At 40.6% G+C, this 17,581-nt stretch overlaps 1 protein-coding gene across 1 annotated transcript in view; it reads left to right on the forward strand.

Annotated features, from left to right (window-relative positions):
• The window catches only part of LOC129391406 (hydrocephalus-inducing protein homolog), a 54,674-nt gene that overhangs the window by 11,680 nt on the left and 25,413 nt on the right, over positions 1-17,581 (forward strand). The window contains exon 3 of the mRNA XM_055078919.1: positions 2,717-3,030. Coding sequence (XP_054934894.1) covers positions 2,717-3,030 — 314 coding nt within the window. The remainder of the gene's footprint in view (positions 1-2,716; positions 3,031-17,581) is intronic.

Consider the following 17,581-nt stretch of genomic DNA (forward strand, 5'->3'; position numbering starts at 1 on the left):
ACCCGGTTCCCCTGCATCGGCAGGCGGACGCGCAACCACTGCGCCACCAGGGAAGCCCCTTCTCCACACTTTTGATCAATTCTCTTGATCAATAAAAGGATTCTCTTGATCATAAAAGGATTTATATACCATACACTATATTTATATACCATACACTATGTGCATTTATATACCATGGCATTTATATACCATACACTATGTGCTAGGCACTGCTCTGAGCGCATCACAAATATATTAACTCATTTCATCCTCTTAAAAAAAAGTTAGGTACTATTATTGCCCCTGTTTTACAGATGGAGAAACTGGGGGCTAGGAAGGCCAAGCAAGTTTGCCAAAGTTCACAGAGCTAGTAACTGACAGAGCGAGGTTTTGAACCCAAGCAGTCTGTCTCCAGAGTCCACGATCTTACAATTAATATCTCTTGTATAAGAAATTTTCTTCAGTTTTTTTTATTTCGAACATGATTTTTTAAAATAAATTAGTTTAATTAGTTTAATTCCATTTTTGTAAAATTTTATTTATCTATCTGTCATGTTTGGACTAATGTTTTACCAAATGTGAGGGCACGAACCCGGTTCCCCTGCATCGGCAGGCGGACGCGCAACCACTGCGCCACCAGGGAAGCCCCTTCTCCACACTTTTGATCAATTCTCTTGATCATAAAAGGATTGTAGTAATAATTGGCATTTATATACCATACACTATGTGCTAGGCACTGCTCTGAGCGCATCACAAATATATTAACTCATTTCATCCTCTTAAAAAAAGTTAGGTACTATTATTGCCCCTGTTTTACAGATGGAGAAACTGGGGGCTAGGAAGGCCAAGCAAGTTTGCCAAAGTTCACAGAGCTAGTAACTGACAGAGCGAGGTTTTGAACCCAAGCAGTCTGTCTCCAGAGTCCACGATCTTACAATTAATATCTCTTGTATAAGAAATTTTCTTCAGTTTTTTTTATTTCGAACATGATTTTTTAAAATAAATTAGTTTAATTCCATTTTTGTAAAATTTTATTTATCTATCTGTCATGTTTGGACTAATGTTTTACCAAATGTGAACTCTGAGAAATAATATCTCGTGAAGTTTTGAATGAATTTCTAACTTCTTCTTTGTGCTTTTGTATATAATATAAAATTTTGTGGATATGTATCATTTCCACAAAACAGCAAAGTCATTCCTGTGGGGGAAAAAATGTTTAAGTCAATCTCCAAGATATTTAAATTTAAACCCCAAGCATTGCGATGCCTAGTGCTGCAGATACCATGGTCTACAAGAATGACTTCTAAATTGTGGCAAGCCACCTGGGCCAAGTGGCCAGCAAGCCTTTCAGAGGGGATTAGCCAGCTGAGGAGTCATTACCCTCTCTCTGACTCTTGAATCGGGTGATTGGCTTTATCAACTGAAACCATCTGATCGTGTCACTGAAGTGCACAGTTAAATACCTGAACCTTCAAACTCAGTGGAGAGGAAATGCTCTGTAAACAGATTTGTTGCTGTGTGCATTCTTCCTGACTGCTTCAGGGCACTTTCTGCAAAACCAGGAGGTGGCTTTCATGCGGATTAAATGTGGGGATTAAGCGATTCCTAAAAAAGCCAACTCAGAGCCAGGCTTTCTATGGGAAGGTGTTTTCTGTGGCCTTGGCATCAAGGAACACATGGGGATTTGAATCAAAGAGAGAAAAGAACAAACACAATCTACCGAACAAACTGTAGGGCTCTGGAGTGTCATTTTAAGTTGAATAGAAAACAGCGAAAAGTGGATACCACTATGCTGAAGAGTTAGAATTGGAGACGTTAGAAAAGAAATTAAATTACCTAATCCATCCCTTTCTGGGTCACCCTCTACAGAGCCCCGCCACCATGGGGTCCTTTAGAAAGCCTTTTTAAAATTTTCTTAAGCAAAGAACTTTTCCCACTTGTCTAGGAAGAGCGTTTTACAATCTAATTTATTTTCAGTTAAGAATATCTCATAATAGTTATTCATTGCAGATTTTCCTTTTACAACTCCTCAATCCTTACAACCTCACAACGCTTATCAACATCTCTTTTTTCAAATCATTTTTCTTCAAATTTTTCTTGCTTTCATTTTCAACTATTAAAAAATATATATGTGTGTAAGTGCATAGAGATAGATAGATATGGGTAGATATAGATATCCATAGCGATATACTAGCTGTTTAACTATGTATGGGGTCCTTTAGAAAGCCTTTTTAAAATTTTCTTAAGCAAAGAACTTTTCCCACTTATTTAGGAAGAGCATTTTACAATCTAATTTATTTTCAGTTAAGAATATCTCATAATAGTTATTCATTGCAGATTTTCCTTTTACAACTCCTCAATCCTTACAACCTCACAACGCTTATCAACATCTCTTTTTTCAAATCATTTTTCTTCAAATTTTTCTTGCTTTCATTTTCAACTATTAAAAAATATATATGTGTGTAAGTGCATAGAGATAGATAGATATGGGTAGATATAGATATCGATAGCGATATACTAGCTGTTTATGTAAAGTGTGGATACATAGTTATGGATAAAGTGTATATATATGTATTTCCTACTAATCTGTGTGTCTGTATGTATATGTATGTGTGTGTGCATATAAATATAAATATAAATAAATATATATATATAACACTTTGGTTTTCCTATTTCATGTATCAGGTTGGAAATGCACAGTATAGAGGTTGGTAATTCCCCATTATCTTGTTTGTAGCCTATCAAACTGGAGATCGGTGAAGAAAAAGACCTGCTGGTCAAATTCAACCCTTCCTATAAAAATGATTGGAATACCTGGGTGGCAGAAGAAGTTCTAGAAATCAAGTATGTGGAGCACCCTCAAGTGGATAGCCTGCACCTGCGTGGAGAAGTGAATTACCCCAACCTCACCTTTGAGACCATGGAGCTGGATTTTGGCTGTATCCTGAACGATACTGAGGTGGTCCGCTACATCACAATCACCAACTGCAGCCCCCTGGTTGTGAAGTTTCGCTGGTTCTTTCTGGTGGATGATGAGGAAAGTCAGATAAGGTACCAACTAGTGTGGCAATCCTGCAGAGCTCTCCCCTGCTCTTCATTTTTTTCTCCTTCGGGCTTTGCACTTGGTTTCCTGTATTCTGAGTACTGGTCTTTCATGAATACTTTCACTTCCAACAACTAATCATTGACAGAAGGAACAAAGAGCCATGGTCCATCCTAGGTTTCCAAACAGGAAAAGCAGATAAAACATCTTTGAAAGCCCCAATTGCCACCAGATTAACAAAGTGATATCCCTAAGCCTGCTCTAATTTTGAATCTAGTGGTTGGATCGTTAGAAATTTATCACTAAAAATAGTCTTCATAGAGTTTCCTTAATAAGCATTTCAAACCCAAAGCACAGATTGAGTAGGATGATTCATGAGATGTGTGCTGCCCTGAGCTCTACCTTCTGCATATTTCATGGGTTCCATTATGGCCCATATATGTACGTATGTATATAGATATATACTTAGGTACAAAATAGTGGGATGTGGTGAGCGCCGGAAGGGAAAAGCTGTCTTTACAATATTTGGGTTTAGAAGTGTCTTTCCTGTTCAATTAGAAGCTAAAGCCAACTTAATTTGGAAAACACTCCCTTAAAGAACTAGGAACAGCCTATTTCAGTCAAGCCTCAGTAACAGTTTTATGTGGGTCAAAAACCATGTTGTTGGCCAGGATGAATGAGCTTGTGCATATTTCCTTATTGGATGTTTGGACAGCTCAGTTTTCAACACCTGAATTTTGAATGGCCACTCTTAACTGAGAAAGTCTCATGTTATTTCTTGGCTGGTCAATGCTTCCTGTACACAATCCTCATCTTGTGTATGATAGCCATCCTTTCTTTTCCTGTGCCTGTTTCCATGGTAACTATGGCTTGCTCTGGATGTCTTCCATAAACATCTGATGATGACCCAGTGTAACACCGAAGCTGGTTCTGGGCCTGAGTGATGGAGCCTGGTGCCAATGACTGTTCAGGATTGGGATGAAATTCTGTAGATGGTGAACATTTAAAATAATTGTGGAAAAATCAGCCAACCTGACCTAATGAGTTTCGAACACCAGATTGTGTGAAGTTATTCTGATGGAACACAGCTAAATGAGTTTTTTCTATCTGGGAGCAAGGGACATGCTTTATTTATTTTTTTATTTTCGAGAGGCCGTTTCCATAATTAAAATGATGACATTTTGAAAATGTTCTTGGCCAGTACTGGAGATGATACACTTAATTTTTCATTGGCTTAAGCACTCATTTAACCATTTTTTTCCTTTCTTCTTTATCTTCTAATATCTTGATACTGAGCCTCTGCTTATATTTCATTTGTTCATTCATTCATTCAGAGAGTCACTCAGAAACCATTTGATAAGTGACTCTTATGCACCAGATAATGGGTGAGCTATCAGGGATACAGAAGTGAGTAAGACATGATCGCTGGACTGAGGCTATTGGGGAAACAGATGTGTAAACCATGACACATGATAGTGCCAGACTCTGAGGGATGCCGGGGGAATGAATGCGCACAGGAGTCAGAGAAGCCTTCACTGAGAGGCACAGTTAAATGCTCCAGATGGAGAAGCAGGGAAACATTCTCAGTAACAGGAACAGCCTGTATATAAGTTCGGGTTCATGGATTCTGTTGCAAGTGACAAGAAACCTGACCCTAAGTAAAAATGAAAAGCAGGGACTTCCCTGATGGTGCAGTGGTTAAGAGTCTGCCTGCCAATGCAGCGGACACGGGTTTGAGCCCTGGTCTGGGAAGATCCCACATGCCACAGAGCAGCTAAGCCCGCGAGCCACAACTACTGAAGCCTGCGCGCCTAGAGCCCGTGCTCCACAACAAGAGAAGCCACCACAATGAGAAGCCCGCACACCGCAACGAAGAGTAGCCCCTGCTCACCACAACTAGAGAAAGCCTGCGCACAGCAATGATGACCCAACGCAGCCAAAAAACAAATAAATAAATTAAAAAAAAATTTTTTTTTCTAAAAAAAAAAAAAAATGAAAAGCAAAGTTCATTCACTGGTTCCCACAACTCAAAAGTCCAAGTTCATTCTGGCTTCTGGCCTGGCTTAAAGCAAGGACTCAAACAATGTTACTGGAGCCAGGGTCCCTGTCTCAGCTCTGCTCTCCGTCATGAGTTAGCCGCGTTCTCGGATCAGCTTTTCTCCCGTGGTCACCAAGTGCTGCCAGCACTCCTGCGGCCATGTCTATGCGGATTCTGAGCCCCTGGAAAGGAACGTGAGCCTTGGTCCCAGAAATTCCAGGAGATGCACTCTGATGGGACCATCTTGATCACCTTTCCTGTCCCCTCCCCTCACCGGTCACCATCAGGGGAGGGCGAAGCTCTTGATTAGCATTGGCCTGGCCGTGTGCCCCACACCAAGCGCTGCAGTGATGACCTCAGAACCACATGGACTGAAGGGGTGGGAGTGGGGCAGATCTCCAGGCAAAAAACTGCAATATAGGAGAAGGAATGCGGGAGAGGCAGGTGGCACGCCCCTCTCAGTGTCCACAGGGGACCCATCGGTGCAGCCACAGTGCAGACTTCATCAATGGGGGGCAGTCCGGCGAGGCGAGTCTGGGCAGGTAGGTTGGCAGCAGTGTGTGAGAGGCCTGGTATTCCATGACAAGGCACTTAGACTCTTTCTTGGAGGCAGTGGTGAGATTTGTAATCAGGAGAGTGACAGAGTCAGGTTTTTTCAGAAAGATAAGCCTTAGCAGCATTCAGCACAGTTGTCCAACCCCTCCTTCCTGAAACACATTCCTTTCATGGCTTGAATGGCACCATACTCTCCTGCTTTTCCTCTTGTCCCCTTGACTGACTACTTCTCAGCTCTCGGCCAGCAGCGACTCTGCTGGAGTTGTAGGACGCAGGGCTCCGTCCTAGCCCGTCTGCTCTTCCTGGAGTTGCATTCACCAACAGCTTCACTTAGCCCCGGTTGCAGAGGCTTCTGAATGCGTATCTCCACCTAGACCCCTCGGAATTCCAAATGCATCACCTTCTTGACGTCTCCTCCTGGATGTCTCGCAGGTGACTCGTGTCCAGCGTACCCCACTCCAGTCTCAGGCTCTCCCCTGCCCCCTCCCTGCCTCTCCTACAGGGCCCCTGTCCCAGTAAATGACATCACTGTCCCGGGAGGCATCCAGATTCCCTCCTCTCCCTTACCCCACGCATCAAATCCATCACCAAGTTCTACCTATTCCACCTTTTAAAAACCTCTCATTCCCATCTCCACGGTTGTTGCCCTAGTTGAAGCCCCGATTGCTCCTGCCTGGACCGTTGTGACAGCCCCTGACTGGGCTCTCTGCCTCCACTCCTGTGCCACAGTCCATCACCCCCTCAGCAGACGAGCGATGAGCATGTCACTGCCCTGGTTTTCAGCTTTGAAGGACACCCTTGCTTCTTGGGATAAAGTACAAAATACTCACTGTGTTCTTCAAGACTCAGCATGTGCTGCCCCTGAATTCCTCTCCAGCTTCTTCTCACTTTGCTCTCCCCTTACCACACTGACTTCTTTCTATTTACCCACCATGCCGGCCTCTTTCCTGCCCACTGGTGGTTTGCTGTCTAACTGCCCTCTCTCTGCTGGATGCTCTCCTCTCTCCTCACCTAGTTAGCCCTGCTGCCTCACTAAGTCTTCAGCTTAAACCTCCTTCCCCAGGAAGCCTTCACTGAGACGCTGCCCTACCCAAGGTCCCCTGTCATAGGCACCAGTAGCCTATCTCCTTGGTGACTCATCACACTTGCAACTATGGCTAATGGTCAACTTCCTAGCTGGCGCTTAATCCCCAGGAGACTAGGGAGCACATCTGTTCTGTTGCCTCTGGATCCCAGAGCCCAGCACAATCGATAGCACAGAGTAAGTCCTCAAAAGGTATTTTCTAGTTAATCAGCTGCTCTCCCTGCCCCTGGTGTTTGTAGTGAGAGGAGAGTCATTTCGTAACTGGTTTAACATTCTTTTCTGTTGGCTTCCTGGCACCTGCCAAATGGAAAGGTTCGAGGCATAAATATCACCTTGAAGAGAAAAAAAAATGCCACTTGCTGTCTAGACAGGCTCTGTCTGTGCAGCCCGTCAGAAAAACATGAACCACTCATTGGCTAAAGGTCACTTTTATCAGATATACCAACACGAACCTTTCTTTTCCAATCAGAATTCTTCTAAGCCTCACAACTAGTAAAAGAAACAAAAGCATAAAAGAAGTTTTCTTCTTCTTTTATTAGGCAGGATATGAGGAGGCCTAGACTCTCAACATTCCTGCCTGTCACAACGCGTATGCATCACACGTGTGTGCGCGTGCACACGTGGGAGCGTGTGTGTGCACCTGCATGTGTACATGCATGTCTGCATTTGGGAATGAGTGTGCGTGCGTGTGTGTGTGTGTGTGTGTGTGTGAGATTTTGTAGGGAATTCTGACTCAGACATTCAAAGCATCTCTCTTGTTTGAGCATATTTTTGGTTCCAAGTTGGCCCCCATGTCACACATAAGAACAAAGAGAGAAGTAAAGTGGGCAAGCGTGTTAGGTAAGCACTCCGTAAGCCAGTCATTGCCTTAGAAACCCACTCATCATGCGAGTCCACATGCATGACAGAGTTCTAGACTGAGTTTGATAGATAACAGTCCATGCGCTCACACGTACGCAAGTAATGAGGAAGCTGGGAGGACATATCAGGGCTGGGCACGGCTGCCGACACAGCAGCACTGCAGAAACGTGCCCTTCCTTCGGCCTAACTGCTTAGCCGGATAAGAGCACGATGCTTTATGGCATCTATGTGAAAGGGGAGCACAGGGAAGCCGACACTGAAACCAGGCTTTGCTTTTAAGAGACCAGAGAGAACCAAGCAGATGCTGGCTCAGCTGGCGTCTGTGCCCAGACTCAGAGCTGCAAGCTGAGGCGTTGTTAGAACTTGGAGCGTGTGGGCCGCATGGTCCCCAAGGACAGCTTTGCCTTTTTGCTTCCAAATCAGATTATAAATAAACCAAATACAAGAGCCTAAGGGAGCCCAGCCTGACAGCAAAGGAACATGTGTTGTTCTCACACTGATTTTTCTGTGATGAGCATCAGTTGTCCAATATTATGACTGGAAGAGGAGGGTGGAAGGGCTGGAAGTGGGGTGGAGGGTCCTTATCGCCTGGATGCTTGTGTCTGTCTCTTCATCACCCCTCAATTTCTCTTGCTTTGAAAGTGGAACTTTTTAAAGACATGGTGTCAGTGGTAGTTGAGGTCCTGGGCTGTGGAATCAGACATGGCTGGTTAGAATCCCAGCTCTGTCCTAAACACATGACCCCGTGCCCTGGTTTACTTACCTGTTAAATGGGGATAGTGCAGAAACCGAAAAGACGTGCTGTGAGCACTAAATGTTTATAAAGTGCATGTGTCTTTGAGATGACACATGAAAGAAAAATCTGAACTTGGTGGCTGTTTTCAGGTCTCAAAGGGTCCCTTCTTCTCCGTTCCTTCCCACCAAGTGCTGCTAAGTGAAGCACTCCCTGGGATCCTGAAGTGTTGGAACCATAGGGTCCTTAGACACCAACATGATGGACTCAGCCCCTTTTCCTTCTGAAGGTTAGAAAATTCCTTTCCTGTACCAGGCCACATTCATCAAGGCTGAAGCCAGGCCCTCAAAGGCCACAGTCCGTGTGTGGTCAGGAGGGCCAGGCCCAGAGTGCCCTCTGTCTTCCCCACCACTCCTCCCTGCAGCCAGGTAAGCCGAGACCCATGATCAAGGACCGGCCCCTGCTTTGCCCAAGGGCCCAGTCAAGAAAACAAAAATGTTTAGGGGGAAAATAAAACATGGTTCTTTATTTTCCTTTCAAAAAAAAAATAATTTTATTGAATCCCATGGGTCAGGCACTGGGCATCCTTGCACCCCAGCCTTCCAGGGCTGCTCAGTGTGCTAAGAGCCTAGCCTCTAAGGCAGCCTTCTACTCAGCCACCTGCTCCATGTGACCTTGGTGGATGGCTGAGGGTCCCTGAGCCTCGGCTTCCTTGTCTGAAATGAGGGTGAGTATAACGGCATCTCCCACATATGGATGTGGTGAGGATTGTCTCAGCCCCTTCTGCAGAGCTCTTGGATCTGTGTGTCACATAATAAATGCTCAGTAAGTGTCAGGTGTTACGGCCATTCCTTTATTGAGGAAATTGAGTGGATTGGCACCCCTGTAATGCTAATACAGGACCTATTTGAGAAGCAGAATCCCAGAGGTGGCTTGGAAACATCTCCTGAGATCAGTCAGAAGCGATTTCAGGACATAGAGAGGCCTCACGGGGTCTGAGGGCCGCAGGTGTCTCTTGCTAGCTGGAGCTTCTGTCCCTTCAGTAAATATCCCTCTGTCTTCCCCCCAGGCCCTGCACCTCTCAGAATCCTTCAAGCTTCTGCAGTTGTATTTTTTTTTCCACCTCCCAGAGAAGTTTGGATAAGAGACAAAAGCGAGCGTGGAGCCTGGGGTCTAGAGGGAAAGCAGTTCTGATGAGGAAGCAAAAAGTGTCAAAAGAGGAAACAGAATTGGCCACAGCTAGCCTCAGGCAAAGTGCCAAGTTAAGTTCTTATGCCCCTCCTGCCCCCCTTCTTCCCTAACTCTCCCCCTGCTTGTACTTGAGCCAGAATGACAGTTTAACAGCCCAAAGAATGAATCCAGTGCAAACAGGGGCTATCCCCCTCACCTGTATTAGTTTCCTGTTGCTGCTGTAACAAATCACCATAAGCTGATGCGGGCAGGAAGTAGACAGCACACCTAAAGGATTAGTCTAGATGAGATTAAGAAAGGTAGCAGAGGCCTGAAGGGACAAGGGATGAGAGTCTTAACCAGAACCTCTGTGGCCTCCCTTACCAACTCAAGGTGTTATGTGACCTGCTCTTCTGAGTCATGTCTGGCTGAGGGTTGAGGGGAAGTTGACCTTAAGAATATTCACTGAGCAGTAGTGCAGAAGTACTGGGGGTTAGAACTTCAACATAGTATTTCAAAGGGGACCGATGCAGCGCATAACAGTCTTTAATTTAAAAAAATTAAATCAGTAAATATGTGAATAAACACTTGAAGAGTAAAAACGTCATGGTATCAGAAGCCCATGAGTCAGGGAAATGGTAGCAATATGACTGGAAAATTCTGCAGGGCCAGGTCGGGTCCGGTGTTGTAGGCCATGCTGAGGAGTTTGATTTTTTTTCAAAATGTAGTGAAAAGCCATGGAAGGGTTTAAAATAAGTGAGTAAGAGAGAGTGACATGAGCTACCATGGACCAGAGTCAACGGAAACGGTAGTCCTTAGACTAACAGAACTGCAAGAGGTCATTATCAACAGAAGAGCAGGTCATTATCAAAGGGGGAGCAGGCTCATTAAAGGCACTTCTACTGGGTATACTTAAGGAAGAAGGTTAATTATCCCAGACATATGTCTGAGATGCAAGAAGGTATTAAAATACCATTAACTACATAAAATAATAATGTAAAATATTAATATAGGACTGAAATACTATATAGTATGGAAGGGGAGAAATGAAAGATTTTAGGTCTTTGAGTTGTTCCAGAAGAGGGAAAAGGTAAGCTTTAAACATAAATTTAAGTAAAGAAAAGAAGTAAAAGTATTTTATTACTAGAAGAAGAAAAAAAGTGAAGGGGAAAAATATAGTCACTCCAAAATAAATAAAAAATTAGGGGAAGGAGTGACATGGAAAAGATACACAGAAATAAATAAATAAAAATTACAAAATAAGATGATAAATCCAAATGTATCGGTAATTGAAATCACTGTAAATAAAACTAAGAAAATGATTGTACTTCTGGATTTTACTCACAATTATTTTAAAAAGAGATACCTGAAAAATAAGGATACAGTAATATAAAAGGATGGGAAAAGATAGAACAGGCATATAATGGAGGGAGTTCTGAGGAAGCTATGAAACATCAGTTAATATAGACTTCTTTTTTTTTAATTTTTATCAGTGTATAGTTGATTTACAATGTGTTATTTTCTGCTGTTCAGCAAAGTGAATCAGTTATATATATATATATATATATATATATATATATATATATATATATATATACTCTTTTTTAGATTCTTTTCCCATATAGGTTATTACAAGTACTGCGTAGAGTTCCCTGTGCTATACAGTAGGTCCTTATTAGTTATCTGTTTTCTATATAGTAGTACGTATATGTCAATCCCAGTCTCCCAGTTTATCCCTCCCCCACCTTTCCCCCCTGGTAACCAAAAATGGACTTTAAAACAAAAAAGCATTACCAGAGGTCAAGAAGGTTACTAGGTCAGTTCACCAGAAAGATATAATAATCCTAAACTTCATACATCTCAAAACATAACTTCAAAATACATAAAGCAAATCAAATCCCCTATCTTTAATAACACTCTCTGGAGCAGACAGAAAATCAGGAAGACTATATAGCTTACGTTGCCGCATGTAGTAGCCGCCAAACCTCATGTAGCTATTTAAATTTTTTAAAAACTTTTTAAATTAAAAATGTAGCTCCTTAGTCACACTAGCCACATTTTAAGTGCCCAGTAACCACGTGTGGCTTGTGGCTGTTGTATTGAACAGCACAGATACAGGCCATGTCAGTCACTGTAGAAAGTTCTGTTGGATAGCTCTCCTACAGACAATTCGGACACAATTAACAGGCTCCATATAATATATGTAGAACACCCCATTAAGAAAAAACTCTTCCAACCCTATGGAACACTTTTGAAAAATTACCATATACTAGGGCTTAAAGCAAATCTCAACAAATCTGTTATGTTAGAAATCAATAACATATATTTAAAAACAAACAAGTAAAGAAGAACATAGACATTTTAAAATACACTTCTGAATAACCTATGGGTGAAACAAATCACAATGAAAATTAGGAAATACTTAAGATTGAATGACAATGAAAAAAATCAGTGGTAATGAAGCTGAAGTGGACTTTTAAAAAAATTTTATTGGATTATAGTTGATTTACAATGTTGTGTTAGTTTCAGGTATACAGCAAAGTGATTCAGTTATACGTATACATATTTTCATTCTTTTTCAGATTCTTTTCTCATATAGGCTATCACAAAATATTGAGTAGAATTCCCTGTGCCATACAGCAGGTCCTTGTTGGTTATCTATCTTATGTATACTAGTTTCTGTATGTTAATCCCAAGCTCCTGGTTTATCACTCCCCCCAACCCCATGCTTCCCCTTTGGTAACCACAAGTTTGGTTTCAATATCTGTAAGTCTGTTTCTGGTTTGTAAATGAGTTCATTTGTATCATTTTTTAAAGTTAGATTCCACATATGAGTGATATCATATGATATGTCTCTCTGTCTGACTTCACTTAGTATGATAATCTCTGGGTCCATCCATATTGTTGCAAATGGCATTATTTTGTTCTTTTTTATGGCTGAGTAATATTCCATTGTATATATGTACCACATCTTCTTTATCCATTCCTCTGTAGATGGATATTTAGGTTGCTTCCATGTCTTGGCTATTGTAAGTAGTGCTGCAATGAACATTGGGGTGCATGTATCTTTTCGAAATACAGTTTTCTCCAGATATATGCCTAGGAGTGGCATATATATATATGCCACTGTATATATATATACAGCATATATATACTGCTGTATCATATAGTAGTTCTATTTTTATTTATTTATTTTAAATTATGAATTTATTTGGTAATTTTATAATCCTCTATTGGCATATACTTTTTTAAAAAATAAATTTATTTATTTATTTTATTTATTTTTGGCTGTGTTGGGTCTTCATTGCTGCACACAGGCTTTCTCTAGTTGCGGCGAGCAGCGGCTGCTCTTTGTTGCGGTGTGCGGGCTTCTCATTGCGGTGGCTTCTCTTGTTGTGGAGCGTGGGCTTTAGGTGTGCAGACTTCAGTAGTTGTGGCACGTGGGCTCAGCATTTGTGGCTCACGGGCTCTAGAGCACAGGCTCAGTAGTTGTGGTGCACAGGGCTTAGTTGCTCCGTGGCATGTGGGATCTTCGCTGACCAGGGCTTGAACCCGTGTCCCCTGCATTGGCAGGCGGATTCTTAACCACTGTACACCAGGGAAGTTCAGTAGTTCTATTTTTAGTTTTTTAAGGAACCTCCATACTGTTCTCCATAGTGGTTGTACCAATTTACATTCCCACCAACAGTGTAGGAGGGTTCCCTTTCCTCCACACCGTCTCCAGCATTTATTGTTTGTAGACTTTTTGATGATGACCATTCTGACTGGTGTGAGATGATACCTCATTGTAGTTTTGATTTGCATTTCTCTAATACTTAGTGATGTTGAGCATCTTTTCATGTGCTTTTTTTGGCCATCTGTATGTCTTCTTTGGAGAAATGTCTATTTAGGTCTCCTGCCCATTTTTTGAGTGGATTGTTTGTTTTTTTGACATACAAACAGCATGAGCTGTTTGTATATTTTGGAGATTAATCCCTTGTTGGTCACTTTGTTGTCAAATATTTTCTCCCATTCTGTGGGTTGTCTTTTCATTTCGTTTATGGTTTCCTTTGCTGTGCAGAAGCTTTTAAGTTTAATAAGCTCCCATTTGTTTACTTTTGTTTTTATTTTCGTTATTCTAGGAGGTGAGTGCAAAAAGATATTGCTGTGATTTATGTCAGATGGTGTGTCCTGCCTATGTTTTCTTCTAAGAGTTTTACAGTGTCTGGCCTTACATTTAGGTCTTTGATCCATTTTGAGTTTATTTTTGAGTATGGTGTTAGAGAATGTTCTAATTTCGTTGTTTTACATGTAGCTGTCCAGTTTTCCCAGCAGGAGCTAAAGTGGACTTAAATGAAAATCTGTAGTCTTAAATCAGTGGTTCCCAACTGAAGGCAATTTTGCCCCCCAGGGGACATTTGGCAATGTCTGGAGACATTATTATTATTATTATTATTATTATTATTATTATTATTATTATTGGCATCAGCATCATCATAACCAGGGAGAGCTACTGGCATCTAGTGGGTAGAGGCCAGAGATGCTACTAAGTATTTTTCAATACACAGGACAGCACCCAACAACAAAGAATTATCCATTCAAAATATTGATAGTGCTACCATTGACAAGCCCTACTTTAGATGCTTATGTTACAAAAGAAAGGAGGCTGAAAATTGAGTTGAACATTCACAGCTATAAAAGTTGGGCAAGTAAATAAATAAATATAGCCAAAGAAAATAGACAGAAGGAAATATTGAATATATGACCAGAAACTAATGAAAGAGAAAATTAAATAAAATAGAAAGAATCAACAAAGCCAGGAGTTGACTATTTGAAGAGACTATTAATAAAATTAACAAATTCAGGCAAGACTGATAAAGAAAAAAAAAGACACAACTATTACTAAGAATACACAAATGATATAACTACAGTTGCAGCAGATATTAAAAAGATGAAATTTTCATGAGTAACTTTATGGCAAAAATTTGAAAAATTGGATAAAATGAATAAAATCTTAGAAAAATACAACTTATCAGAACTACTTAAAAAAAAATAAAAGAAATCCCAGCTTACCCTTCCCCCTCCCCGTGTCCTCAAGTCCATTCTCTAGTAGGTCTGCATCTTTATCCCAAGTGGCATGGACATATATACACTACCAAATGTAAAACCGATAGCTAGTGGGAAGCAACTGCATAGCACAGGGAGATCAGCTTGGTGCTTTGTGACCACCTAGAGGGGTGGGATACGGAGGGTGGGAGGGAGGGAGATGTAAGAGGGAAGAGATATGGAGATATATGTATATGTATAGCTGATTCACTTTGTTATAAAGCAGAAACTAACACACCATTGTAAAGCAATTATACTCCAATAAAGATGTTTAAAAAAAATCCAAATGGTCTTTTAATCACTGAAGAAATTGAATAAATAGCTTCAAGTCTTTCTATAATAAAACACTAGTTCTGATAGACAAAGGCAAGTTTTTCCAAGTATTCAAGGAACAAATAATTATTCCAAAGTTACACAAATTCTTTTTCTATATTACTTATTTTTTATTGGAGTGTAGTTGATGTACATTATTGTGTAAGTTACAGGTGTATAATATAGTGATTCACAATTTTAAAGGTTATACTCCATTTATAGTTACTATAAAATATTAGCTATATTTTCCATGTTGTACAATATATCATTTTAGCTTATTTTGTAAGTTTCTTATTTTTGTTATTTTTTATTCTTATTTTATAACATAATAGTTTCTACCTCTTAATCCCCTACCCCAATATTGCCCCTCCCCTCTTCCCTCTCCCCACTGGTAACCACTAATTTGTTCTGTACATCTGTGAGTCTGTTTCTTTTTCGTTATATTCACTAGTTTGTTGTATTCTTTACATTCCACATATGTGATGTCATACAGTATTTGTCTTTCTCTGTGTGACTTATTTCATGTAGCATAATATTCTCCAAGTCCATCCATGTTATTGCAAATGGCAAAATTTCCTTCTTTTTCTATGGCTGAGTAATATTCCATTGTACATACATACCTCATCTTCTTTATCCACTCATCTGTTGACGGACACTTAGGTTGCTTCCATATCTTGTCAATTATAAATAATGCTGCTATGAACATTGGAGTGCATGTATCTTTTCAAATTAATGGGGTTTTTTTCCTATATATATCCAGGAATGGAATTGCTGGGTCATATGATAGTTCTATTGTTAATTTCTTGAGAAACCTCCATACTGTTTTTTGCAGTGGCTGCACCAATTTATGTTCCCACCAACAGTATTTGAAGGTTCCCTTTTCTTCACATCCTTTCCAACATTTGTTATTTGTGTTCTTCTTTAATGATAACCATTCTGACAGGTGTGAGGTGATATCTCATTGTGGTTTTGATTTGAATTTCCCTAATGATTAGAGATGTTGAGCATCTTTTCATGTGCCTGTTGGCCATCTGCATGTCTTCTTTGGAAAAACATCTATTCAGGTATTCTTCCCATTTTTTGAAATACCTTTATTGGAGTATAATTGCTTTACAATAGTCTGTTAGTTTCTGCTTTATAACAAAGTAAATCAGCTATACATATACATATATCCCCATATCTCCTCCCTCCTGCCTCTCACTCCCACCGTCCCTATACCACCCTTTAGGTGGTCACAAAGCACCGAGCTGATCTCCCTGTGCTATGTGGCTGCTTTCCACTAGCTATCTCTTTTACATTTGGTAGTGTATATATGTCCATGCCACTCTCTCACTTTGTCCCAGGTTACCCTTCCCCCTCCTCGTGTCCTCAAGTCCATTCTCTACATCTGCATCTTTATTCCTGTCCTCCCCCTGGGTTCTTCAGAACCTTTTTTTTTTTGATTCCATATATATGTGTTAGCATACAGTATTTGTTTTTCTCTTTCTCACTTACTTCACTCTCTGTGACAGACTTTAGGTCTGTCCACCTCACTAGAAATAACTCAATTTCGTTTCTTTTTATGGCTGAGTAATATTCTACTGTATATATGTGCCACATCTTCTTTATCCATTCATTTGTTGATGGACACTTAGGTTGCTTCCATTTTTTAAGGAACCTCCATACTGTTCTCCATAGTGGCTGTATCAATTTACATTCCCACCAGCAGTGCAAGAGGGTTCCCTTTTCTCCACACCATCTCCAGGATTTATTGTTTGTAGATTTTTTGATGATGGCCATTCTGACTGCTGGGAGGTGATACCTCATTGTAGATTTAATTTGCATTTCTCTGATGATTAGTGATGTTGAGCATCCTTTCGTGTGTTTGTTGGCAATCTATATATCTTCTCTGGAGAAATGTCTGTTTAGGTCTTCTGCCCATTTTGGGATTGGGTTGTTTGTTTTTTTGATATTGAGCTTAATGAGCAGCTTGTAAATTTTGGAGATTAATCCTTTGCCAGTTGCTTCATTTGCAAATATTTTCTCCCATTCTGAGGGTTGTCTTTTCGTCTTGTTTATGTTTTCCTTTGCTGTGCAAAAGCTTTTACGTTTCATTAGGTCCCATTTGTTTATGATTGTTTTTATTTCCATCTCTCTAGGAGGAGGGTCCAAAAGGATCGTGCTGTGATTTATGTCATAGAGTGTTCTGCCTATGTTTTCCTCTACGAGTTTTATAGTGTCTGGCCTTACATTTAGCTCTTTCATCCATTTTGAGTTTATTTTTGTGTATGGTGTTAGGGAGTGTTCTGATTTCATTCTTTTACATGTAGCTGTCCAGTTTTCCCAGCACCACTTATTGAAGAGGCTGTCTTCTCCATTGTATATTCTTGCCTCCTTTATCAAAAATAAGGTGGCTATATGTGCATGCGTTTGTCTTTGGGCTTTCTATCCTGTTCCATTGATCTATATTTCTGGTTTTGTGCCAGTACCTTACTTCCTTGATTACTGTAGCTTTGTAGTATAGTCTGAAGTCTGGGAGCCTGAATCCTCCAGCTTCGTTTTTCTTTCTCAAGATTGCTTTGGCTATTAAGGGTCTTTTGTGTTTCCATACAAATTGTAATTTTTTGTTCTACTTCTGTGAAAAATGCCAGTGGTAGTTTGATAAGGATTGCATTGAATCTGTAGATTGCTTTGGGTAGTACAGTCATTTTCACAATGTTGATTCTTCCAATCCAAGAACAT

This window comes from Physeter macrocephalus, chromosome 17 (genome assembly GCF_002837175.3).
Source record: "Physeter macrocephalus isolate SW-GA chromosome 17, ASM283717v5, whole genome shotgun sequence".
In the NCBI taxonomy this organism is placed as follows: domain Eukaryota; kingdom Metazoa; phylum Chordata; class Mammalia; order Artiodactyla; family Physeteridae; genus Physeter; species Physeter macrocephalus.